General features: G+C 41.4%; 1 protein-coding gene across 4 annotated transcripts in view; it reads right to left on the bottom strand.

The window, feature by feature from the left end:
* Positions 1-247: 247 nt before the first annotated feature.
* Positions 248-26,425, bottom strand: part of adam11 (ADAM metallopeptidase domain 11) — a 29,378-nt gene continuing 3,200 nt past the window's right edge. Inside the window, exons 3-27 of one of the 4 annotated variants that reach the window (XM_030399879.1) lie at positions 24,802-24,878; positions 24,225-24,291; positions 17,675-17,757; positions 17,221-17,278; positions 15,193-15,256; positions 14,298-14,431; positions 13,069-13,143; positions 12,811-12,882; positions 11,489-11,655; positions 11,033-11,117; positions 10,837-10,927; positions 10,468-10,519; positions 10,100-10,199; positions 9,511-9,582; positions 9,015-9,107; positions 8,825-8,905; positions 8,678-8,728; positions 8,531-8,594; positions 8,309-8,414; positions 8,066-8,185; positions 7,582-7,750; positions 7,357-7,471; positions 6,087-6,177; positions 4,350-4,367; positions 248-3,131 (exon numbers count right to left, since the gene is read on the bottom strand). In XM_030399879.1, coding sequence (XP_030255739.1) covers positions 3,116-3,131; positions 4,350-4,367; positions 6,087-6,177; positions 7,357-7,471; positions 7,582-7,750; positions 8,066-8,185; positions 8,309-8,414; positions 8,531-8,594; positions 8,678-8,728; positions 8,825-8,905; positions 9,015-9,107; positions 9,511-9,582; positions 10,100-10,199; positions 10,468-10,519; positions 10,837-10,927; positions 11,033-11,117; positions 11,489-11,655; positions 12,811-12,882; positions 13,069-13,143; positions 14,298-14,431; positions 15,193-15,256; positions 17,221-17,278; positions 17,675-17,757; positions 24,225-24,291; positions 24,802-24,878 — 2,121 coding nt within the window. In that variant the 3' untranslated portion in view covers positions 248-3,115. Of the gene's footprint in view, positions 3,132-3,853; positions 4,368-6,086; positions 6,178-7,356; positions 7,472-7,581; positions 7,751-8,065; positions 8,186-8,308; positions 8,415-8,530; positions 8,595-8,677; positions 8,729-8,824; positions 8,906-9,014; positions 9,108-9,510; positions 9,583-10,099; positions 10,200-10,467; positions 10,520-10,836; positions 10,928-11,032; positions 11,118-11,488; positions 11,656-12,810; positions 12,883-13,068; positions 13,144-14,297; positions 14,432-15,192; positions 15,257-17,220; positions 17,279-17,674; positions 17,758-24,224; positions 24,292-24,801; positions 24,879-26,425 lie in introns of those variants that run through there. The other 3 variants (XM_030399882.1, XM_030399878.1, XM_030399881.1) reach the window with 3 other exon arrangements.

The following is a 26,425-nucleotide window of genomic DNA, read 5'->3' as shown; positions in this document are numbered from 1 at the left end:
TCAGTGAACCCTGTGGGAACCTCACCGACTTCCTGCAAATATTCAAAAAATATTTACAAACCAAAGTAGGAAGAACCGACTGCCAGTTCCATGTTAACTCTTCACCGCCACAGGTTTTCACAGCCGACACTCACGGCCACTGTTTAAAGACAATAAAGCAAGTCAGATGTACTCAGAAAACAGGAGAGAGAACTTCATCTTGGTGTTTTTAAGACTGGATTTACACAACACAGACGTCCAAACACGGTCACTGTTAATCAGATATGTTTTAATATGTATTTTCATATACAGTAATATGAGTATTTACATAGAAAGCTACTACTGGTTACCTTCCTGTCAGACTGAGCGATTGTTTATCTTGTGTACGAATGGTGCCAAACTCCTTTGATGAGTCCAACTACGACGTGTGATCACAAACAGTGGCGGTAAACACAGTGTGACCTTTCAGCCCAGTCTGTCCTTGAGTGGTTTACACAGCGTGTACACGGAGTAAAGAGTTTTAAGCGGGATTAAAGGGATACAGTGACATTTTAAATTTGGTCTGAGAAAAAAGTTGAACGTCACCTGAATAAAGCTAGCATCTTGTCTTGACTGACGAGACTCGTTTTGGTCATGTAGGAATGTTTTCGTTGGTTAGCTTCCACTCAAAGTGTCACCGTAATCCTTTAATGCTACCGCAGGTCGACTGGCAGTGGAAACGTGGATCATCTCTTCTGGCACTCGCGCAAATGCACAGTTCTTCGTCGTTACCTGTGAAACAAAGCTCCTCGAGCGGTCTGTATATAATAAACAACCGCCAGAAGGACATCTTTTAAACCTGATTTGAGACTCTCTGACGTCCAGAGAGGATAAATATAGAGACTGATGCACATAAAAGCTGCAGAATTGGACTCTTGAGGGAAAACATGTTCGATCCTTCACCTCGAACACGCTCAGCTAACTAGCTGCGTTTTTTTTAAATTGTACATATTTATTGCTGTTTATTTATATATATCTGCTCAGTCAGAATTAAATTATCTGAAACCATTTAGAGATGAAGCATACGTGACATCTAATTTGTATTTGCCATTTCTACCATTACCTCAGCTTGAACAGAAGCCAAATCATATTTAATGCATATCAGGGTTGTCAAGATACACTGGTATCGATAATAACCGTTATTTTTGACATTGTGTTAAAGGGGAATTTGGGTATTTTTTGACCTGGCTCCTACATTAACATGTTCTGATGTGTAAATGATTCATACTTTTGTATCTGCATCTGACAACGTCCATCGAAAGTGCTTGTTTGGACACCGACAGGCTGAAGTGTCTGACAACATTATGGACACAATTCCTCCAGAGATCGAGCTTTTTGATAAATGATAAGATCCATTTAGTATCCAGAAGTCTTGTCCTAAATCTCGCGAGGTGAGTTGTTACAGCTGCTTCATCTGCTCCAAACTCCTCTCTCCAACTCTCTGACTCACGTTTCCACCATCGTCTTCCTGCAGAGAGAGACTTCTCCTTGAACGAGACTTGTGCTTCTGGTTACAAAAAGGATCTCATTTCACAGACAGATCTCTCAGTTGTTTCCGTAACGTTCAAGACACTTAGAATAGCAACCTCGTGCCTGTCAGTGGCGAAAGCAAACAGTCGGAGTGCGCCTAACTTTGACCATCGCAGTTGCATCAAAGGATTACACTGAAATCGTTACAGACTTCTTCTGGATTGAGTCAGAAATGTGTGTTGAGTGTGAATCATTTATAAAGCAAAACATGTAAATATAGGGCCCAGGTTTAAAAAATACCAGACTTTTCCTTTAATAATCTGCATACAATAATTAGCTAGCTCCTCTTAAACAATTTCTATTTCTTTCCATTTTGGCTTTGTCGTAGTAGGCGGTGTAAACACACCTTCATGTTTGCTGCCACCCACTAAAAAAAACGGACAAAAGCAGAGACACAGTAACCAGCTAGCTTCTACCAAAGTGTGCGGCTACAACTGTCGCGCAAATCATGCATGAAGGAAATGACGGACGAAAGCGAGACACCATAATAGCGTTACTATCAATTCTAGCAATAGTGAAAATCGGATATCGTGACAGCCTTAATGCTCATATATCTAGAACTGGGGGCGGTCCCATATGCCACGTCTGATCTTGGAAATATCTGACCCTGGTCATAATTTTGCAGCGTGAAAATCTCAAAGAGGCGTGTGCCCGACAGGAGTAGCTCAAATGTCCCTGAAACTGCAAAGACTCGAATCCTCTCTCTGCTAATTAAAGTCTATTAAAACGAGCAGTGTTGAGGCTAAGAGAGGCGGGAAAAGTCGTCTCTCGTTAGGCTTGTGCTTCAGTTCAGAGCGGCAGTGAGTCACGGCTGTCTAAACGAGTCGACCCTATGATACACTATGTACATCAGCACCCATGTTCGGCATACTTGGACCTGCGTATGCGTATTAGTTGTATATGGATATCGTATCATACGGCGGGATAAAACATTCGGTGTGTGCATGTGCAACTGTCCATCCGGCCCCCCCAAACTATACATTCGTACATTGATGCATATTATGTAGAAGCATTGATCTATGACGGACTACTGTTCGATAATGGAAGGCAGCATTAGTACGGCTATAACTGTGGAATGTACAGGCCAGCCTAGCACAGAAAAATAACCCTCATCTAGACAGATAAAATATCAACATTCACTATTTTCTACACTTCTATTGCAGTTACACCACTAAACAAAGGTGGTTGTGTTTTTTCCTTGAGGTTAAATATGTTAACAGAAGTTCCCCCCCCCAAAAAAACCTCTAGTCTGGGAGATGAACATGGCCTTCTTCCATGAAACCACTTAAAGGAGTAAAGCATAATAACAGTCAGTATGGCAGAAGAACAGCTGGAAGGGAAAAAGAAAAAGAAGTTTGATCCCTGACAGCCTTTTGGATCTGTTGGAAACACGTCTTCAGGGCTTCCACAGTAATTTGACCTTGCAGGAGGAGTACCACCAGTGAAATCAGAGAGGGAACAGAAAAAAGGGTCGGAGGGCTCGGAAGTGGAAGACATCTTTGTTTTGTCTCCTCAGAGCGGACTGGACACAGTGTAAGGTAGACAGGAGGACAGCGCAGAGTACGACTCAAACTCCAGAAGATCTGGGGAAGAGAAGAGGAATGACGTGGAGAGGGAAGAGAAAGAAGAAGAGAAAACATTGAGTCATCTCACATAAACCCACATGACAGCTGAGATGAACTAAAACGAGAAAGATCGATGCAGAGGAGGGTAGTAGTGAACTATTATATTCATTAAATATTCATTTTCTGTCTAAAACACAACAATTTTAAATAAACTATGTTGTAATATGAGAAAAATCTCTCATCTGAGAGCCTGGACCCATCAAATGTTTGATAACTTTGCCTGAACAAAGACCTTTAAGTTGCAATATGTAAGAACTGGCCACCTGTCAAATTCATGCCCAAGTCAGATAGGGGGCAGCGTAGTGCCAGTGTAGCCGCTAGTTGTTGCTAATTGTAACTGTTAGCTAGTTAGCTCAGTTAGCCTCGCAGCTAGCGGCCTGGACTGGGAGCTTGGAACGGGATCTTTGGACAAGGCTGTGGCTAGCAGGTTAGCATGCTTACTTCAATGGATATCTCTTACACAGACGTCACAACATCAAAACTGTTATTTTTTTTGTATTCTGTTGATAATCTTTTTAGGTTTTCTGCTAAAATTCTTACATATTGCACCTTTAAGGATTGATTAAAAGTATCAAAAAAGTCACAGACTAATTTTCTCATGATTGACTACTCGGTAAATCGGCTTAATGCTGCAGAGGAAAACACAAAATAAAAGACAAATATAACCCGAAACAAAAAACTTAAAAGAGACGTTCACCTTTTATTATTGAAAGTCTTATGAAACAAACATTACAAAGACGCCACCGCAGCTATGTCTAGAGATGGCAGCCAAGTTATTGAGGGGGACATGCAGTACAAATAACAATGACACAAACTAGGATTATAGATGACTCTTTTTTCTAATACTGTTGATGATTTGTTGCACATAAAGAAATGAAATTATAACTGAGTTGAAATAAGTTTTGTGTATTTTAAAAAGGCCACCAACTGAAAAGTTACTTAAAAACTGTAGCAAAGGCTATATCAATGCTTGTATTTGTTTTATGCTGGTACATGGTTCATATGCTTCATATAATTTAGGATAAAAAAATGTGTGAAAGGTGAGAAATAAGGCCAAAGAAGCTGTGAAATATCTTTAAGAGGATTCTTATAAAACAGATGGCATTATATTGACAGATTTAAGACTCTGATAATGTTTTGGTGCCGGGGAATCAGGACGGAAAGGCGGGATCGTACCTTCCTCTTCGGATGTTTCTGGATCGGCAGTGAGGCGGGAACAAGGCAGCAGGAGCAGACAAAAACAAAGAAAGAGAACAAGTGAAGAGGAGAGACAGGTGAGACTACCAACTGTTGTTTCATGTGAGCAAGAAGCAGTGTGGAAAAAAAGAAACATGCTATGAACCCAAGGCCTTAGAAGCAAAGCATTAAACAGGCATTTGAAGCTCCCATCCTTTATCTTTCGATATCCACAAAGAAGCGTCTCTTACCAAGGAACCTGCATTAGGACATTTGATGATATCACACAAGCTAAAGTCACGAGATTTCAGTCTGAGACAAGTTTGTGTCTTTGCATCTTGCAGGCATGTCACGGCAAAGCCAGCATGAGAGCAGACAGCACTGAAGAAGTGTGAGACAAACAAACTAAAGAAAGAAAACCTGAAGTCAAGTCCAGCCATGCGGAGAAGAAAAAAAGAAAGCTTTTTTTTTTATCTGTGTTGGGATTGAGCACTACGGGAAATCTCCTTAATCAACCTTAACAGAGTCCTCCAAAGAAGCCACAAGATGTTGATCATCTTTTCATGTCACGCATTCTTCTTCCTTGTCAAAACCTGACATCTACATTACCCACAATGCAACTTAATCACAGACAGCTCGGTTGAAGATTCAGATGTGCTATGCTAGAAGCGGCTAGCCTCACACACAGATGAGGAGCAGGCTACAGAGGTTTGGAAATCTCACTTTTTTCTAAGTTGTTTCTTTGTATAATTTTTGATTTTCAAACTCTTAGGCCCAGATGAAGTAGAGACTCAACCCTGAAAAATTAAACATATATGAACTTCTGATAAACTGACAGAAAAACGTGACGTGCAGTAGAGGAACAACCGCCAGCTGCAAAGTACCGTAGGAAAGCTAGGATTTCGCTGGCTATGTGTGATCGATCCCTTAGTCTTCAGTCCCACCGTCTATGACTCAAGTGACGACTTTATGATTAATCAATCTGTCAAAAAAATAGTAGTCAAACTCTCACAATAACTAAATATATTAAATTTACAGTGATATTAAAACAGATAAAACCAGCATTTTCAGTTGATTTATTCTGTGTAAAGGGCTAAAAATCATATTCCTTATTGATTTATCTACTTCTTATATTGTTAGTTAATCAATTAACTGACCATATAATGCCATAAAATTATGAAAAATGCCCACAGTGACACCTTTAAATGTCCTGTTTGGTTTGATTGACAGTCCAAACTTAAAAATTTACAGTTTACTGTGATACAAGTCTAAGAAAACCAGAAAATGCTCGCTTTAAAAATGTAGCCAGTGAATTTAAGCTGAACTTTGCGTACAAAATAGTCAAACGGTTGATCTATTTTTATGCAACCAAATGTTCCACAGCCCACTAAAAAGAAAAAATGCCTCCCTTTTTTGGCAAGTAAAAGAAATATAAATATCCCAAAGAGGTGTCTCTCCTGCCGCTCATCTCATGTCAAGACATTGCCAGCCAGAAGGACTAATGAGGGTTTGTAGATACAATCGTTCGTGCTCCCTTCCTCTTACAGACCCCCGCAGATGGAACAACCATCTCCTGCACTTCCAGCAGCGCCAACAATAAACCCACACAGTCTCTGGTGGTGAGTATGGATCAGACAGCAAGCAGAAGAGCATTCAGCAGCGAGCCGCAGGCATGTGTGTTAGCTGACAGAGGAACACAGCAGGCACACACAGATGGAGGCATGCCAGAGCTCTTACTTAAATCCCCAGCCAGTTCCCCCCAGGACTATCGCTGCCAGCAGAATTGCGCCAGCAACCGAACCTATTATGATATTGGTACCACTGGGACCTGTGGGAGTGAAGGAGTCAGCCAGTGAGGGAACAAAAGGAAAGTAAAATAAAACAGCATGTGAGAGTGCCGAGTGCCTGAAATTAGAATATGCTTGGTTATCTTTTATATATTTTGTATCTCTGTCGACTGTAAAAGAGTAGTTCAGCTTTTTGAATTGGTGCTAGATTTTAAGATTCATGATGCTTCATAATGCACATATTATAACTGTATTCTTTATTTATAAGATATTTTAAAGTTGTTTAATGTTCTTTGTTATTATCGTTACTGTCATTGTTTTATTATGAGTGTCCTTTGTGACTTGAAAGGCTCTTAGGTGTTATTATTATATTCCTAGTTGATAAAATATCCATCACACTCTGTGCCCTGCACCAGTCATTTATAATACTGTCATCTAGTGAAAGATACAGCAGAATATCTCTTTAACTGCTGCAGAAGTGTAAGAAACCTAAGCCTGCAAACCTCCAAATACGATGTTTCTTATTTTTGTCATCACTGTGTTGCATATTTTGGCATATTTGTATTTTTTTCTCATCGCACCATATTCCAAAAGCTGCTGTTCTGCAGGTTCATTGAATGCTGTAATTCATGTATCTGAACCAGTTTCTTTCACATATTTCTGTTTAATTTTTGTTTCATTACTTTTACTACTCTTTGCACTACAATTACCCTTGAAGCTGCCTTCAGTGGTGCTCACAAGCCACAGGCCCATCATTGTGTTTTGATTTTAGATTACAGTTTATACAGCCCGAGCAAAGAAGAAATAAAGTTGGTTACTAACAACATAAAGTTCATATTGTTTTCTTTAAAAACTCCTAAACCCACAACACAAAGCAGCGGTTGAATGACACGGGCTGTTCTTATGAATCTAGTGAACTCATTGTCTTTTGATAGATAATATCATTATTTTGAGAAATTAGCTGTTTGTTTTCTCGAGAAAAGTGGATAAATTAAGCTGTTATCACAAAAACACAAGCAATTATTAAATTATGGTCTCAAGATAACGGCATCAAAACAATTACACATGCATGGCTTCTGTACGTTTGTAGTTTTTTTGTTTGTTTGTTTGGGGAGACATAAATTATACATATAATATTTAAACTGCCATAGCAGTTTATTTGACAAAGCTGGGGAGCCACTGTGTCTGTGCTGTGGAGGCAAAGTGTTCGGGGTGGTTACCTTTGTATTTCTCTGGGCCCTCTGGCGGGGTGGGGATGGGGATTGGGTCGAACACGCTACAGTCCTTGCCAGTGTAGTCTGGATCGCAGATACACTTCACCTCGTTACTGCAAGTCTGCGGGGCGGAGAGGAGAATGTTCCATCTCATTAATAAAACCATTGTTCTGCCACAAATGTCCAGTTAACAAACTGAAAAAATCCTCAGGGCAGCAGTGACGGACTTACCCCGTGGTGCGAGCAGATGCGCGAGGGCGAGGAGCCCGGGCAGATGCTGAGGTTGAAGGTGTTGACGGGGTGGCAGCGACGCTCCAAACACATCATGTTCGGCCCGCATGGGGTCCCGTCCTCCACGTAGCCCAGATCCAAGCCATCATCCAGCACTGCGTGGCCGCCCCTGCAGGTCAGACGGTCACATTAAATCATGCTTACTTTATTCTACTCGTCATAGAGTTTCCAGAATACTATTTATCATCGTTATAATTATATTATCATTTACTATTAACTATTCATTTCCACGCATTTTGATAGATTCTAATAATGTAACAGATATGTCCCGGTCTCCCACATAATCTTCTATATCCGTAAAATATTTCATCAAAATCACTTTATTCTTTGTCATTTAGACTTTGGCCAAAAACAAACTTCATCCAGATCCTGCAGAAAAACAAACAACAACCTTCTTCTTCTTCTGTGTTTGTGATTCTCTCACCTGCAGTCCATGTATCTGTTCTGATGGTGGATGGTCAGACTGGTGAGCTTCCCCTGAAGTTCACCAAACCTCGGCTTCTCCGTCAGATTGGTGCACAGCAGCAAACCACACAGAACGTCTCTAAAGGAGTAAAAAAAAAAGAAAAAGAAAAAAGTGTGTTAACAGCAACATCCTCCATGATCCAAGTTCACATTAAAATCTTGTGCATGCGTTCATCAAAATGAGGCCATGCTATTCACTCACTGCTTGTTGCACTGCACCCATCCCTGACCGCGGGAGTCCGGGCCACAGTTTCCATTCTCGTTGCCTTCAGAGTTCAGCTTTTCATAGCAGAACCTGTCAGCCGAGTCTGAGAGCAGGGAAAGCAGCATTTCTTTAATTATCACAGCAATTAAATCTGGGTTTTAATGACCAGAAGGCCGTGCACCATGGAGAAATAAAGCTCAGTATCCAATCCAAACCTACTGTAGCCCCACAGGGTCCTACACTGGCCATCTCTCGTCTTACAGCGACCCCCGTAACAACGACCCTGGCGAGACGGAAAGAGAAGGATGTTTAATAAATGTTTCTGAGCGCTTCACCTGTCACTTCTAATACACAGTGCAACTTTACCTGTCCAGCATCACACATGTAACCATCCAGTTTGTGGACATTATGAGGACACTGCAGGAGAGAGAGAGAGAGAGAGAACATTATCTGTCCATTTAATCTTTCAAGCATCTCAATACATGTGCAGATGCATTGTGGGACTTCCTTTACCTGACTGGAGTCTCCTGTGCAGGTCTCGGGAATGTCACAGTCGTTAACGGATCCTCTGCACGTCGCTCCTCTCAGCTCGTACTGGCAAAGAAAGACCACAGAAGAAGATGAAGAACAGAGAGAAGCGGGGGAAGACAATAAACGAGTCAAACAAACAGTTTAAGTGGCACCGTGTGTTAAAGCAGCTCACCTTGCAGTCCCTGCAGCAGAGCCCGTTGCTGCACATCGCGTTGTGGGTGAGGGTGCACTTCTTACAGCAGTTGGCTCCACTCCTCGCACACTCCTGCAGGTCAGAGAGGGTTTATTGGACATGTTATGAGTATCAGGGTGCCTCAGGTCCAAGAGCAGGAGAGTAAAATCAGATGTGGCAGGCGGAAAATACCAGCGACACAATACGACACTGCTGTCCAAAGTTAAATATTTTAATTCTTAGCCCTCCTCCGTGACAGAACTTAAAACCAGATGTTTGTTGATTCTTGTGTGCTTATTTTGTTCCTGTTAAGAGGCAGCTGGGTCATGACACAAAATCATTTTACTAATTATTCATTTAATACATTGTTTTCCATTCTTTGATGTTGTCCATCTGCTGAATCCATGCCAATGTCATTACAGTCTCAACAAATCAGTCCTAAACTTGTTGTGTATTAGACGAGCGGTAAGAAATTAGGTGATTGAAATCTACTCACCACTAGTGATCCACAGTCACACTCCTCTCCCAGCTCCACGTATCCATTCCCACACTCAGGTGGGTCCAACAACTAAGGGGAGATATGTAGAATTAAACAATACAATTAAACAGAAATGTGGATGAAAATTCATTCAAAACAATTTAACTTTGTGGGTAAATATGCGTTTGTTTTAACCAGACACATCTGACACATTTGTTCGAACACATCAGTGTAATTTTTGTTGTGTGTTCAAAAATGAAAATATGCTATGAATTTGAAACGGATACCTAAAGGTGCAATCTGTCAGAATGTTACTGAATCGTGCAGCTATCGGACAGACGAAGTCTTTGACATAATGACAAAACTCTTTCTAATTTGTCACATTCTGACAATAATGCCAATTAATCAAATACAATTCTTACATCTTGCACGTTCCAAGTTAGTAGATTAGTTTGGTTGCATTCATACAATAAAATAAAATTAAGAGAAGAGAGCAAATACCTAAGAAATATCTGTCTGTACAGTTACAGTATTGCTTCAGTTTCTATCTCTGTGATGATGAAACCCACTTTCAGAGTCTCTTTGATGATGACAGACCACGTCTCACCTTGCTGGGCTTGTTGAAGAGACAGCTGCCTCCTCCCTGTTGGAGGAAGCGCAGGTACTCGTCTATACTGCAGCGGGAGAACTTCCTGGGCAGGTAGTAACTGATGGATACAAAAAAATGCAGCACAGAAATCACTGAGTTTGCAATATGGCTTAAAAAAAAGAAGTCAGATTAAATATGATAACCTCTCAGCCAAGACCAAGAATAAGGTGACGTATTTATTATTTTTTACTGAAAATGTACCAAAAGGAAACATTATATTAAAAAATTATACATTATCCCCTTTTCCGAATGACAACCCTATACACACCCCCACCCAGGGTCTCTCCAAACTCTCTTCACTCATTAACTTGTTAAGAAATTCATACCCAGTGTCCTCCATGATGCAGCCCAGCCATGGGTCTGGACACCTGCAGTCTCCTGGACACACACAAAACATTGCCGTGGTCAGGACACATCATGATGGAAGTAAGTAAATATTTTAAAGCGCCATTGTGATTTCACCACTTGAGGGAGCTGTTGGTGCAGCAGTTCCCTCAGTGATTATTACAGTAGTACAGTTAAGCCCGATCGCAGCGGAAAAGCAGATGAGTGCTGACAGTTTTTAGATATAACAGGACAATAACATGTATAATTCTATCTGTCATAACCTGAAGATGTTGAAATATGAAACATTGCAAGAAGGAAAAGTAAAAAAATAACACAGGGAAAACTTTGAGTTTGAGTGTTAGTCTTACCGGCAGCCGGTCGCTCTTTGTTTCTCAGCATGCCGATGTTCTGGCCAAGACTCTGACACAAAGTGATGGCCATGGGACCCACACTGCCAAACTGAAGGCACACAACAAATCAAGTTCATGACAACAGCCAGAAAAGAGAGTAAAGTGAACTGAATGACCGACTACATCTACACAGTGTAACAAAAATAAGCCTCACCTCATTGATGCCTCCACCTCTGGTGAGGGAGCAGATGCCCCCGATGTAGGCCGCCTCGCTGCGGCTGCTCATGAACGTCCTCCCACTGCAGGAAAGACAGGGAGACTGCTGTTATACAAGGAAGAGGAAGAGGAAGAGGAAGAAGAAGAAGAAGAAGAAGAAGAAGAAGAAGAAGAAGAAAAGAAGACAAAACGAAGAAATAGAAGAAGAAAAAGAAGAAGAGAAAAGAAGAAGAGACGAGACGAATAAGCCGAAGAAGAAGACGACAGACTCCGCCTCACTACGCCTCTAACTAAGAACTACAGAGCAACTCCCTACGACACCGACGCCGCATTCAACGAATCCGCCTACCAGAAGACGATAAAAAAGAATAGAAGAAGCTACTCCGTAGCCTCTACACGCGAGATCAGAAGAATATAACGACAACACCAACTAGAATCAGGAGATTGGACCCACGAGAACAGGTGAACAGCGTCGCAGCGCTCCTTGATGCTCTCCTTCCTGTACTTCATGAAGTCGCGCAGGGTGAGCAGGGCATCGTCGCCCACGGAGACCCTGTTTTCAGACGACCAGGTTTCCATGGCCACCAGGACGATGCGAGTGTTGAGCTGCTCCTTGTAGATCTGGACACGTGAAAAGTGTAAACAATGAACAAGAATTATAAAACAAGTGAGGACATGAGACCAAAAAAACATCAAGACAATCACTGCTTTGCCCTTTGTTTGTTCGTCACTGTTGTCTTTCCGTTTGTCCTTTTCACATACTATATTGTTTCTCTATGAGAGTCGTCCATCAGCACAACACATAGCCATTGTTGCTGCATTAATAGAGAAAAAAGATAAAAGATGAATGAATCTTAAAGTGTTGTGAAATGTCCAATCAGTTAAAATCAGAAGTCTGAATATTGTCTTGTGGACGTCAAAAAAACAAGAAAAACAGTGAAAATGTCCAATAAAATAAATAAGTATTAAGAAATATGAGTAGGTGTTGAGATGACATACATTTTTAAATGTAGCCCTATTTCTACATGAGAAATGGCAAGTATAAGTATTTATACGTAATTAGTGTAAAAATAATCTTATATTTAGGAGTTTTAAGTGAGAGTAAGACATGCGGACGGTTGAGATAATCTTCTGAAGGAAGGGGGCGCTCTAGGAAAGGGCTTTTCTCTCATTCATGTAACTTGTATGATTGACATAGATTAACTATATTTTTAAAAAAAAGCAATAATATAAAAGAAACCAGCATCCTTTTACAAGAGAACAGCAGCTAAATCCCCAGGTTTAAGAGAGAGAGCTAGAGCCGTAACTACTCTCAAGTCCTCGGGATATTTGGGATAAAGCTATTGCAACATTTAAAATATTGCAGATAATGGATGCAGCTGCATCCGTCTACTTCAGACATCTGGAGCGGGAGAAGGCAGGAAGCAGGTGGTTGCCATGGAAACCAGCAACCCCGAGTTTGTCCCCAGTCAGTGAAGGGTTTCTCACATTGCTGCCACAGAAGAGGACACGAGCACACCGTCTGAATTTGTCTGCACTTCATATATAAAGCTATCCCGGATAAGCCTTTCTCCAGCCTCGTGGCATATCATTGTGCACGCGTTCACTTTGAAACCACTGAATTTGCAGATCATAAGCTGTATATGTGTCATCTGTTCCCAAAGCTCTGATCACTCAGGGGGGAGAAAGCTTTGATGTTCTCCATCGCAGTAATCTGCAAATGACTGTAAAGGACGTGTGAATACATTTGAAATACAAGATCAGTGCTGAACTCACCGCATCAGCCATGTTCACCACCGCTTTGGCGAAGTTCTTTGTCTGAGTGGCAGACCGACGGAGCTGCACAAACTAACAAGAGAAAAGGAGAAACACAACGTTACTGCCTTTCATCTATTTCCCTTGCTGATTGTAAAGTCTTATCAACAGAGCACACCTGATTAAAGCCCTATTTCAGCTTCTTATTATTGCCTTTGTGCAGCCGCTACAGAGATAAGGGAAAAGTAAACACCTCGGAGCTGTCAGCTGCACACCTACCAGCTCGTGGTCGTTGACGACCATCAGCTCGATGTACTTGGTCTCAGTTTGGACGGTGCGCTGGCCTCGTCGCACCTGGAAGGGCCGGAAAAAAATCCACACAGTTTGAGTCTGCTGTCATAATCACCTTCACACAGGACAAACTGACACACAAACACAACACACACACACACACACAGCAGGTGAAACCATTCCACACACACACACACACACACACACACACACACACACACACACACACACACACACACACACACACACACACACACACACGCTGATTCTGGTGAAACTCTAGTCTTTGTCCTTGAGAGGACAAACAACAACTTGGAGAGCAACAATCATTCATTCATTAAGCTGAATATTTGCTCTGCATCTAAAAATATAAACTGCAGCCACCTTATCCGATGAGCTCAAGGGATGATCAGAAACAAAATAACTTCATAAAATAATAAAACATCCAAGGTTAATGAATTAAATCTGGGAACAAGAGGCCTTTGCTAAAGGAAAGTTAGACAGGGCAGGAAACACACACACTTAGACTTGCAATAAACTTCGTGAGGAAAATCAAACGATGACCGAACATTCAAAAATAAGATTTAAGTTGTAAAAAACCTGACTGACCTTTTAAAATCACTTTTTATTTACTGTTTCTAAATCAGCAAGAGCCTACAGTCATGCTACCTATGAGCTAGATGCTAATTAGCCTTTAACAATATGCAGTTGACAAAATGCACTCCCCAAGACCTCTAAAATCACTTTAAATTGGTGGAGTTACCCTTAAAGGTATTAACAATGTGGTGGACCAATCAACATTGACATCCCTTAAAGGCAAGTTCCAGGGATGCAGCAGAGGACTAGCATCTGTAGCTAGTACAGTCATCTTTGTTTTTTGTTTTCTGTTTGGAAACTTGTAGCCCAAGCTCAGCCAAAAAGTACTTCCAATGATCTAACTTGAGTCCTTTTCTCAGATTTAATAAATCTCCTCCAGACGTACGACACTCGTCTTACTCATCGCCGGGTTCTATTTTCATTAGCATAAAAGCTGAGACAAGCTATCAGCATGAGCGTGGAAATTTGGCATCACTTGGCAGAGTGTGAAATATTAATCATGTTTGCATATCTCAACTCTGATGTTTCCCACATGGTGACACTTGCTTGCAACACATTTCCTGGCAGGACATCTGCGTGTGTGAGGCGCACATGAAGGAGTGAGGGACTAAAAAACTGACTTGTCTTTTTGAGCGTCTCAGGCCTCCTGTGAAAACGGGCTTCTCCTCTTCAGACCGGTCGTCTCCATCCTTCAGCTCACCGTCTCCTTCGCTGTCTGACTTCCCCTCAGGCTCTGTGCTGTTTGCGGAGCAACCTGAGAAACACACACAAACACACAGACTAAGTGAGAGTGAGAGAGAAAAGTGGCTAGTCATCAGTCCGTGGATGGATGTAACCATGTATTTCAGTCTGCAGGAGAAATCAATATCACACAGCCAGCGGAGGAGAGAGGAAGAAAGGGGAGAGTATAACTGGCCAAATGGGAAGGGAGAGAGGGGTGAGGAGGCAGGGAGGGAGGGAGGAAGGGAGGGAGGAAATGGCAGGGGTTGGGTGACAGGAAGGAGTGCGGGGGGAGATGAATCCAAGAGGTCGGACGAGTGTGAGGGACAAAGAGGAGAGGCGGAGAAGAGGCAGCCAAATGAGACGTTAAGCAAGGGCGAGGAGGGCAGCTGGACAACCTGAGGAGGATATTGGACGCTGTGGCGTGCGTGAAAAGCAGCCAAAAAATTTGACCGGCACTCCAGAACATTTGTTTCAGACCATTCAATGTCAAGGACAAGGCTGAACATGCAGCTTCAGAACAAGTAACAGCAAGCAGCCTTTAGGTATATCAGCAAACAGCTGTCTCCTGCAATGTGTCAACAGCAAAAAACTTTCACAATTATGTATCACATCACAAAGTTTGTACCAACTCAAGTCTGAGATGTCATAACAAGTGCATCATTTGGATTATAGCAGCAGGTACTGTGTCACTAAAGTTTAGGATTTAGACATTAGAGGGCAGACAAAAGACACAGGGATTTATCATTGCAGCGGGAGGGACGAGGGGAAAGTTCAGAGTCCTGGTGGTCCTACCTGGACAGGGAGGTGGAAAGAGGTCGACGTCCGGCATACGATACACAATGTGGTCATTCTGCTCCTGGATGGTGTGACAAAAACAGAATGACAGGGACGGGGAGAGAGAGAGGGAAAGGAGAAAGGAATAAGTGGGTTTCCACTGAGTTTAGAGTCAAAAACAGTTTTTTGTTTCAAAACTTTTTTCTTTTCTCAAGACAGCTTTAATTACTCAAATATTATTAGCACCTTTCTGATTTTGGAAGATTTTAACTATGAAAGGAGAACCATATTTTAAAACCTGGACCCAATTTGTACATATTTTGGTCTGTAAATCATGATCCTTGAGGGAAATGTTGACCAGCAAAATTCTTTTCAACTGAAGGTGCTTTCCACTGACTGGCTCAGGTTGCTATTCTGCAGCATTAAGGAAAGTTTCCCGACAAAGACCTTGTTGTTCAAAATGCAATATGTAAGAATTGGCCACCTGTCTAATTCATATGCTGCTGCTAACTGAAGCTGCAGTTAACTTAGTTAGCCATGCAGCTAGCGGTCCAGACTGGCAGCTCGAAAGAACAGGGAGAGTGTTAGGTTCTTCGAAACGCCGGTGCTGAGTGCCCCTCGAAAGGGCCCCAGATTAACCAGAAACAGCTGCTTTGTTGCTCTCGCCAAATCCACCAGAATCCATTTACAGAGCCAGTAATTTGATCATCGAACACTTTGTACTTTGAAACAAATCAAAATCAACTCAGTTTGTCTTTCAAAAAGAGCCACTTTGGATTCGAGCTCTGTGTCTGCCTGAACAGGAATTCAGATGTGAAAATGATAAGTTGAAGTTAAACTTCACCTCAAACCAAAAAGGAAACCAGAGTCTAAATGATCTCTGCCACTATAAAAGAACCACAGATGAGCCAGACTGGGTTGGGGGACAAATTAGAAAAACACTCTTTTATCAACAGTATGACACCAACCATTTAGAGTTTTAAGCATTCAAGCAGCAAAATTAAAATCTCACTACACATTTTTCTGTGGTAATATTTAAAAGATGAAAATGACTTTAAAGTACTTTGACAAGACAGGAGTGAAAGTGTAGAACACTTCCATGAAAGAGCACAAATATATGGACTCTTAAAATCAATCAAGCCTTGAAATTAGTTCTTCAAATCCCCAAATTTTGGCCCCAGCTTTACTGCGTGAGAAAAAAAAAAAAAAGCGCTGCTGTGTGCGCTGAGGTAGAGACGGATCAGTGGGAAAGAAAGTGCTCTGATGCATAATTAATCAATCACCGGGCTGTCATAATGGCAATAACACTACTGGACACTGTGGTGCACTTGAGCTGGGGGATAAATACTTTATGAAAATGACCCATCTGAGATAGAGCGAGCCGAGGAGAGCGAAAAGTGAGCGAGGGAGTTTGAAGATGAGCTGGGAGGCCATTGATCCATCTCTGCAGTCTATGTAATTGAGCTGTGCTTCGATTACTGTGAGCCTTAATGGAACAAAAGCTCAGCCTCTTTCCCTCTAAACACTTTCCTCCAACTCCCTCCAGTCACTCTGTTTTTACATCCATTCCTTTTTAATACTTCTGTATATCTCCTCTAAATATCAAAAGTGTTTTTGACGTCTTTAAAGCCTCTTAGACTTTGTTTTTGTCGATGATTTTAAATGTCGCCAGTCTCTGTGAGATGATGATGATGATGTCTCCCTCAGATATGCGAGAGGAGATGTGTTTCAGCTGTGGTGGATTGTGTATCAACTCAATACTTTCCATACAACAATGCTCGGAGATAGAATAACACTGTCTGGGACTGATGGTAAGTCACGGTGAATTATGGAGATGGAGAGAGAAGGTGAGACCGGAGACAGCTTCACTGTAAAGATTTCCACCACCTTTAGAGGAGTTTGAAGTATTGCAACACCTTTTTCACATGACCTTGTTGCCGTCCTGATCTGACGCCGAGCAATATGAAGAAGACGTGTGTGTGTTCTCTAATAATCCAACTAGTTGATTCACTCTGTTGTGTTTCACCTCTTAAATTGCTGACTCACCTCGCCGCTGCCTACAGGTTCGATGCCATACGAGAAGTTCCCGTCAGAAAACATCCCCCTGAAACAAACAGTGCACAGTGTATGTTACAGTACAGTACAGTACATCTGGGGGTGTTTGTGCCAGTCTGTTTTGTTGGAGGTGGATGACTGGATGGCAGCCAGGATACACTGAGAGAGGAAATACTGCACCAGCACCGGGCTCCAGCTACATATTTACAGTACGGATGAGTGTGCAAATAAGTGGACTTCTGAAAATGTCAAACTATTATAAGGATTATGGATTTTCCACTAAACTAAAAAAAAGGGGAAAAACGGATTTCCTACTTGAGGACTTTTAAGAAAAACATCACTGAGCTCTCGTTTTTCATCTCTGAACATTTGAAACACATAAAAACATTAAACTTTGGGTCCTGACTGATGAGGTGACAACGTCTACTCAACGTGTTCAACTCACCGTAAGCCGTGGCAGGTGGACAGAGCCGCCCAGGAGCCTGGCAGCCCTCGCAGGTGCCCATGGTAGTAGCAGTGCTCTCCTCCCTGCAAACAAATCACACAGTAGAGACACTGAACGCTCCATCGCGCAGCAACATGTTAATGTCAGATTTAACAAAAATAAAAACCAACGCTGACTGCGAACCCCTCACGCTGTGGTTGATCTCCCCTGAATCGACACAGGAAAGGTATTTACTGTCAGCCTGGGGCCTTCAGCTGACCTGGTGGGTCGACTGAAGGATATCGGTGACTGTACGACCCAGGGTCCGGGGAAAGCCAACACCTACAGAGGCTGCAGCTGAGTTAAGTTTCACAGAGGAAAAGCTGCGTGCATGCGCCGTGTTGGGTGATGGAGAGAGCGGTGGAAATGGCGAGGACGGGGAGAGACTTAGAGATGGACTTTATGTACAATTATAAATGTTCAGGTGAATTAAATTCAGATTTCTCTTTTAAAACAGAACAGTTTTCTTTTATAAAGACAGTTTGTGCATGCATGCATAGACCTTGACATTGTGAGTCTAAAAACTTGTTTTGACTAAATTAGTTGATTTAGCAACAAACCACATGATGAGGATCCAAAACTAGCACGCATTTAAGCACAGGTATGAGCACAAAGACAGGATCGGATTGTTTATCCAGATAACGTGTCCAGATAAAGATCCCATCTTAGCACCAGGTGCAAATGTCTCAGTTGAACATTCTGTTGCTCGTGGCAACCAGTACTGGCAACAGCTATGGTTTAACTAACACTAAATTGGGCGCAGTGCTATTTTCTAATTAGCAACGCCCACATACTGAAACAAGATATGAACATGGTGAACACTTAAGACCAGCATGTTGTCAAGGTGAGACTCACAGCTGGTTGCTCACACAACTGCACCCTCCAGGTCTTGAGAATAAGTTTGTTCTGACTCTTGCCATGTTATCTTTTCCTGATCACATGTTTCCCAATAGACTTCCAGCTTCACAGTTGCTTTACAATCTTTAAGACCAACTTGTCTTCAACCATTAAAGGCAACTAAGGACTTATGTTTGCACCTACACATAGTGAGTGCAGAAGAGTACATTAATGTCAAACTGTAGTGGTTATAAATGAACAATAACCTGTAAGTTACGTGTTTTCCTTTCTAAAGCCAAGGGTAATCCGTCTGTTTGTGAGAGAACTAAATGTCAGCACACCACTGATGGTGTTACCTGTATGTACGTCTGTCTGTGTCAGTTTTACCTGGCTTACTTTCAAGTCTGGCAGAGCTGCTGTGAGGTGCTGACTGTACGCCCCGCTTCCAAATATCCTGCACCTGATTATTCATAATCTCCCCGGAAGGCTCCGACTGCATGATCGTGTTTTGAATATAGTGTTTCTACGCCTGCCTCTCACAGTACAGGAATGATCAGATTACGATAATCGGAGAGGAGACCTGCCTCCTGTCAGTCAAGCAACACGTGTGTGTGCGCGTTTAAACGTGCAAGCTGACAAAAGCAGTTGAGAAAGGACGTAAACTGTCCGTGGCAGACAGAATTACACTCGGGAGGATTTTTTTTAGAATCAAGTGGATTTAAGTGGATGGAGTTTACAGTCATGTGTTAGGTTGAGCTTCAGAGTGTACACGTGCATGTGTGTGTGTGAGAAAGAGAGGGTCAGTGTCAGGTGTTTGTAATGAACCCAAATAAGTCATGTCTGCCACCCGAGCCTGCCATTGTCTGGCACGGCTGATGGACCACAAAGAAAAGGGAGGACGTGGATCTGCTGTTCTTTATGCTTGGTCAACCTTTACTCTGAGCTACAGCTCAAACCTTGAAAATCTCTCCAGCATCATTTAAAATCAAGACTGAAGCATGCAACAATGAACTGCTTCTGTGCATTTAGTGGATTGATCACTGGATGTCAAAATGGACATCTCTCCTCCTCTCTAAATCACACGTAGTCAGTCAGGTTCCTGTTTGTGAAAAATCAATGGCCGCCACGGTTGTCCGTCTGTTATCTGTCAACAAGGACATCCTCATCTTGCCTCACATCATTTGCACACACCCCTGAGAGACCAGGTGAGAGTCCAGCTCTAGTTGAAGCCGTCCGTCCGCTAAAACCCGATGTCTCAAATCTCAGAGGACACACAGCGCTGCCTTGCTGTTGATGACATTTGGAGGTACAGGATGTTAATGCATTTAGTCTGTTTTGGTTTGAGACTGATCGGATTACACTGAAGGAAGCTGTTAAAAACTGCGAACCTTAAAAGGCTGTAATTGCTTTACCAGCAGTTCCACGTAAGGACACTAAGGGATGAGTCTTCCACTGAAGACTGTCTGCTTCGTTTTTGGAGGATGAAATCAAATCAGATGTCAAGCCTCCAAACGTGGACACAAGAAGAGGCTGCAGCATCACAGTGACGCTGGCTCGTAGATTAATGTTGGCCTGTAGATTTTCCAAAAAGTTTATACCGTGAAGTCAAGTTTTACTTCTCATATCATCACTTTATTATTCAAAGGAGCAGTTCAAAGTTATGAAATCCTCCCATGTGTTTCTTTTTATTTATGTAGACCAAATAATATCACAGTAACACTTGTTCATAATTGTGTCAATTACAGTGTTGTGAAAGTATTTTCACCTGTTATTACATATCAAATATGTAAAGAGTTGACAGGCTGATAGATATTCTAAATATTAAATACCAATGTATTATCAAAATGTACATTCATTATATTTTGTATTATATTCTTGGTGTATTGTTGGATATATGTTTCTCTGACCAAAAAAGTTTGAGAATTTCCTAAAAGTTACATCTACTTTAATTTTTATTTTTCATAGAGCTTATTTAGATTCAGTGTTAGCTCATCTGTTAAGGAAGAAAAGGACTTTAATCATTCATAAGGAATAGTGAGACAGCCCGCAGCACTTAGTCCAGGGCAAGATAATAAATAAATAAAAGGTAGGATTACAAGGCTAAATGGAGGAAATCAAATTGCCTCACACAGCAGACACGCACTGACTTTGAGGGGCTGAGTGTGCTTTTTAAAATAGTGTCCACTCACACAGGTAAAGAATTAATCTTGAAATATCATCAGTGCTGTGAGGACAGGAACAGGTAACAAGGAGGCTAGACACAGGACATAAGGAGTAAGAGGACTGCATGACTTAAATGAAAGCAGCATGCGCCCACAAATGGAGGCGAGTAAAGACTTACATCCTGCAGAGTCAGGAGGGGATTAAACTTGACATTAAAAACTCAAACTGAATTAGGAAAGCAATAGTTTGCTGCATGTCCGGACTCTGACTCAGCATCGGTGAGCTGAGAGGAGCGGGTGGATGAAACAGGATGAAAAGTACAGTGAAGGGAGACGAGAAGAGAAAATTACGGTTGGGAATATCAGACTTCCTCAGTGAGTAAGAGAAATACGTTTACTCCTAGATACAATAAAGCCACACTGAATAATTTAACAATAAAACTATTTAGGGAGAAACATTAAGAGGGTTAAATTAATGAGAATGGCGAACGCAAAACACTTGACCCTCCCTCCGATTGTGTTCCGACTGAAGCCAATTCAGGCACTGATAATATTCAATACCCAACGCTGCAATAGAGGGTGGTAAACATGGTCTATCAATTCATTAATATGTTTTGCTGCAGCTCTGAGTCCTTACCATTTCCCCCCTTGGACATCTTACATGTTTCAACCAATATACAAAAGAGTGTGTTGGTGCTCAAGCTCCTAAATCATTTGAATATATAGTAAATATAAAATCTGCCAATTGTCCGGAATCAAAGACGCCAGTATTCAGCAAGGAAACTGACAAATCTTCATCCACATCTTCATCCACAATTCAATTCCCTCTTTCAGTCGTGTGTCATCACGATTCAGTCCGAGCGAGAGCCAGTCACCCCACTCAGTGTAATAGCGTGGATCCACGGGGACCAATAAAAAAAAAGTAACGTGCAAAGGCAGTGGAAATTTATTGGCATGTCGATAAAATGCAATAAATCAAGATGGAGATGTTGGTAGCGGGGGAGGGGGGTTTTATATAGCAGGTTCTTAATCCGGCATGCAGAAAAAGGGAAATAAGCAATTTGTTGCAGTTTAAGGTGTATTTTTCTCCATAGACACGTGTTTGCATGTATAAACGAACTATATACTGTTATCTGACATCTGCCAACCATTTCACGGTTATAGTAAAAAATGGGTTTAAATGTGAAAAATCCAAGCCAATCCCAAATACCTTTTAGTCTCGACATAGGGATACGACTAATAAACAGCTATACAAATCTTTAAGTAGATCAGTACACACAGGACTATCTTTTGGCTCAATGGGCTGCCATTCTAATGACATGTGATTTCTTGGTGTGCCCCAAGGATCCAGTCTTAGGCTACTATTATTTCTAAATTACATAGGCCTACATTATTTTCCCAATGAATACAACATTTGAAGAGCTACAACCAACTTCACCATTTTTAGTGGGAAAAAGACATATCAGTAACATGTAGAGCCTGACAGGAAGTGGATGGAAGCTGTTGATATTTGAAAATTAGAAATCAATCTGATTTGATGTATTTGTTGCACTTTTGAGGAGGATCCTTTTAAAATGAGAGAGAGAATTTTGACCACGATATATATGGATGAAAACTAATCTCATCTGTGCTCTCTCGTGGACAAACCACTCGATAGAGAAAATGTTTCTTTAATACTGTACCTGATCTTGTAAACTGACTAATCAGGCTCTGAAAAAATGATCAATGATCTCAGTTGACAGTAATCAAATGCCTTAGGTCGGAGCTTCCCGAACACCTTACGAGCAACTTACGGACTCATGCAGCTTTTTTCTCTACGTAACATCTCCCTTTAAGTCTTTAATTCAGGTTTTTAATGCTTTTCCTTAATTATCTCCATATGTCTTTGCAGATAAAGCCCATAACTCATTGACTGTGCTCATTTTGCACATCTGGATCCAAAGGTCAGGGCAGAGGATGGTTGTAAGATTTGGTTTAGTCGGTTCTGGAAACAGACATGATTTGAATTCCCCTCACGACACGACAAAATAGACCCTAGTTGCTGCTGCTGGTTGCTGGTACCCATGGCAACCATCTACTGATTGGTCAGGTGGTCTTTGACAGAGAAAAAGAGAGTGAAAGACACAGGGAAATAGGGACAGGAAGGGAAATACAGAGGCTGAAATAAAGCAGAGGACACAGACTGTCTCCTCGATGTGGTCGAGAGTCAAGCTGTCTGCACTGACTGGCTGTCTCTGAGGCTGTGTAAACAAACTGGACTTAAAACATTATTATAGGGCAGTTTGCTCAAATTCATAATGCAAGACTGAGCAGACAGCAACAACAACTCAATCCATTAGAAATGCAGCTAGAAAGACGTTGTTGGACACATTTTGAAAGATGCTGTGTGGTGAACACCGTAATAAAGCAACCTCATAGGCATTTACACTTGCTTCAAAACATTCATAAATATTTGCCATTTATATGAGTTTCTGCCTGTAGATATACAAGTATCTGTTCAATTTCCCTCAGGGGGAATATACACCATCGGAAACATGTTCTATTACACACTGGACATAAAAGCTACACGGCTGTAGGCATTTACACAAAATCAATCCCTATCAAATTGGCAGTGATGGAAAACTAGCTCACTGACTTCTATTAAATTCTGATAGAAATGAGGATGCCTGGAGCACCATGGTATTCGAATGGTTCCAGCTCATACGCCAAGGACGTATGGTTGCAACCGCCGCTTGTTTGGTCTCAGCAGGATACGTTTGTTGCATGTCATACAAGGGGTATCCGGCCATCTCCCCAGTTTCTGTCTGCCTCTACTGTTAATGCCCAATAAAGGCAAAAATATGCCTAAAATATATATATTTTTTTCTTTAAAAGACAAGTGGGTGAAAACAATGGTTGAGGGTTAATCAAGGGATTGGTCTGACATTTTGGGGAATATGTTTTCTTGTCAAAGGTTGTATGAGAAAATCAATACCACTCTGTCTTTGTGGTAAATATGAGGCTAATGACAGCAAGTGCTTAGGTTAACTTAGCATAAAGACTGGAAACAGGGGGAAACAGCGAACAAGCAACCGGTTAGCTTAGCTCAGCATAAAGACCGGAGATATGGGGGAACAGCTAGCCAGCAACTGGTTAGCTAAGTTTAGCATAAAGACAGAAAACAGCTGGAAACACGTAGTCTGGCTCTGTCCAAAGATACAAAAGCCACTTACGAGCACCTCTGAAGTTTACGTATGAACACATTATATCTCATTTGTAATATAATCCCTATAAAACCACTAAATTTTGTAAAGATTAATCAAACAATATAAAACGCCTAAATTAGTGCAGTTAAGAGATTGTTACCTTTCCATTCTTTCATGTTGAGCTAAGCTAACTAGCTGCACACAGTAGCATCCAATATATGCTACATCCAGGAGAGTGGTAATGATCATCTCATCTAATTTTAGGCCAAAATAATCGAGTAAGCATTTTTAGCTAAATGTAAAACTCTTTCCATTATATAATCTTACCATATTCTGAGACAGCTGCCCGTCCTCTTCATAGTGACGCTCCACGTAGTCCGTCGACAGGAGGTTGCTGGAGCGAAGAGGAAGAAAAATGTGAGGAGAACCATAATTAATCTAACATTAGCGTCAACCTGAACCTCAACACTTCCATGAAGCGAGATTGTAGCACAAAGTGACTATTAGAAGCCATTATGCACATGTATTCATTATAATGACTTGTGCAAATCTAGTCAGCCAATGGGTGAATTATGAGTAAAACCCAAATGTGTGAAGAATCATTTATTCTAAATGCTTAGAAAGCCAGTAAAAGGTATGACATAAATGCAAGTCCATTAGAGCAGAGTGTGTGGCGAGTGAGAGGAGGGGGAGGGGAGGTATACATTTGTACTGTCGTTTAGCCTGCAGTTAGTCTAACAAATGCCAACACACAGGAGATAGAGGACAATACTGTAGGTGGGCAGGAGAAACGAATGATGAAACACTGGCAGTAAGCATATTCATGTAAGTACGGCAGAAGTGATCGCTGCAAGCAAGGCGTCAAATGCAGTTGTGTTCTTCTGTGGTGGATGTGTTGACTTACTGGTTGAGTTCCAGGTCAAGGATGAAGGATGTGCCGAAGGCCTCCACCAAGAAGCTGCTCTGGGCCAGATGGATGGGCTGAGGGAGGAGAAGTTGGGGAAAGGAGGCGAAGAGATGGAGAATTTATTAATATACTGCAATACTGATTTATGTAGCAACAAAAACTCAGAGCAAAATCTGATGGATATATCTATATCTATATATAGCAAACACTCACTCATCTTACACCTCTAGTTTGGATAACATAAAACCTTTAAGTTGAAAAAAAAAAGTTGGAAGCTACTAGAGTTGAAAAAAGTATCCAAAAGTCATATATTACTTTGGTAACTAGGTCTTAAAGTATCTGACATTAGTGCTGGCGATAAATGAATAAGTAAAAGTAATGTATCTATATTTTCATGTATTTATATACACCTTATAGCATTTTTGTCATTATTGGATCTGCGTTGTTTTATCAGATTGCAGAGAAAATAAAAAATATGCTTCTTTGTGGGCTTTGGCTCTGATGCAGCATGTTATTTGTTAAGTAAATTGTAACTTAAGTAATCAAATATATACATAGTAGTTAAAATTCAATTTTTTGCTTTAAAAAAAGGTGGTGGAGAAGAAGTATAAAGTAGCATAAAATGGAAAAATAGTACAAATTCTTGATTACATTCCATCACTGGAACATGCACAGAGTAGACAGAAGGAGCAGTAGTAAAATCACCATATGGAAAGTGTCTACATCCCTCTGTGTCGAGGCCACGCATTCATTTTGTGACACGGTTCCTTGTCCATGTCTCACAATCACTTCACTGGTGGATGGAGAAGTGCTTAGATATCTGAAACTTACGTTCAGATTAATAAAGCGAGCATTTCTAATTCATATTCATGCATGGTGTTCATCCTAGACACTGACTAACTGAACTAATGACTCACTCATTTGTCAAGTATTTCATGCTTTCCTTTCAGGATATTGTGAATAACATCTTGTGGAAAAATGTGACAGAATATGAAAAGAGCGGGAGAGAGAGACAGTGCAGGAGGGAAGAAGACTGATGGATGTTCAAAATGAAATCTTTTAACCAGAGCAACAAAGACTGAAATAATAAAGGGGGACGTCCCCCTCCAGCAGCTTCTCCCTGAAGGCGCGACAGCCTCATCCATCCCAGAGGCCTCCGGGATGAAACTGAGTGTTGGGGCTCATCAGCTCTGTCCAACCTTGCTTCAAGGTGAACCCTATTCACATTATAAGACGGAGAAGCTCTGCGGTAGCTCCCATCAGTACTTACTGACCAGCTGAAAGGCAGGTCTCATTAGTATTACCGTGCACTCTCTGCAAACCACTTAGTATCGGTCTAAGCCTCCACCGGGTCCATACACTATACAATAAAAAAAGCCCTCAGTGGTGCCTGTGAGCCGAGATAAGAGAGCTGCATCTGAGCTCCGACTGAAGATTTATCATTGTATTGTGTTTCTTTATTCAGCCTTAAATTGCAAATATTCCATTTTGAAACACCGAACAGCACCTCAGCTATAGACAATGAATCATATTGTTCATAGACAAAAACAGGATGAATTCTTTTTTAAATGATCAGTTACTGAACTCTTACATAAAACATAAACATAAAACAATGAGCAAA

Source organism: Sparus aurata, chromosome 20 (assembly GCF_900880675.1).
Source record: "Sparus aurata chromosome 20, fSpaAur1.1, whole genome shotgun sequence".
Taxonomy (NCBI): Eukaryota; Metazoa; Chordata; class Actinopteri; order Spariformes; family Sparidae; genus Sparus; species Sparus aurata.
The sequence above is the reverse complement of the archived record's forward strand: the minus strand, read 5'-3'. Positions and strand labels throughout refer to the sequence as shown.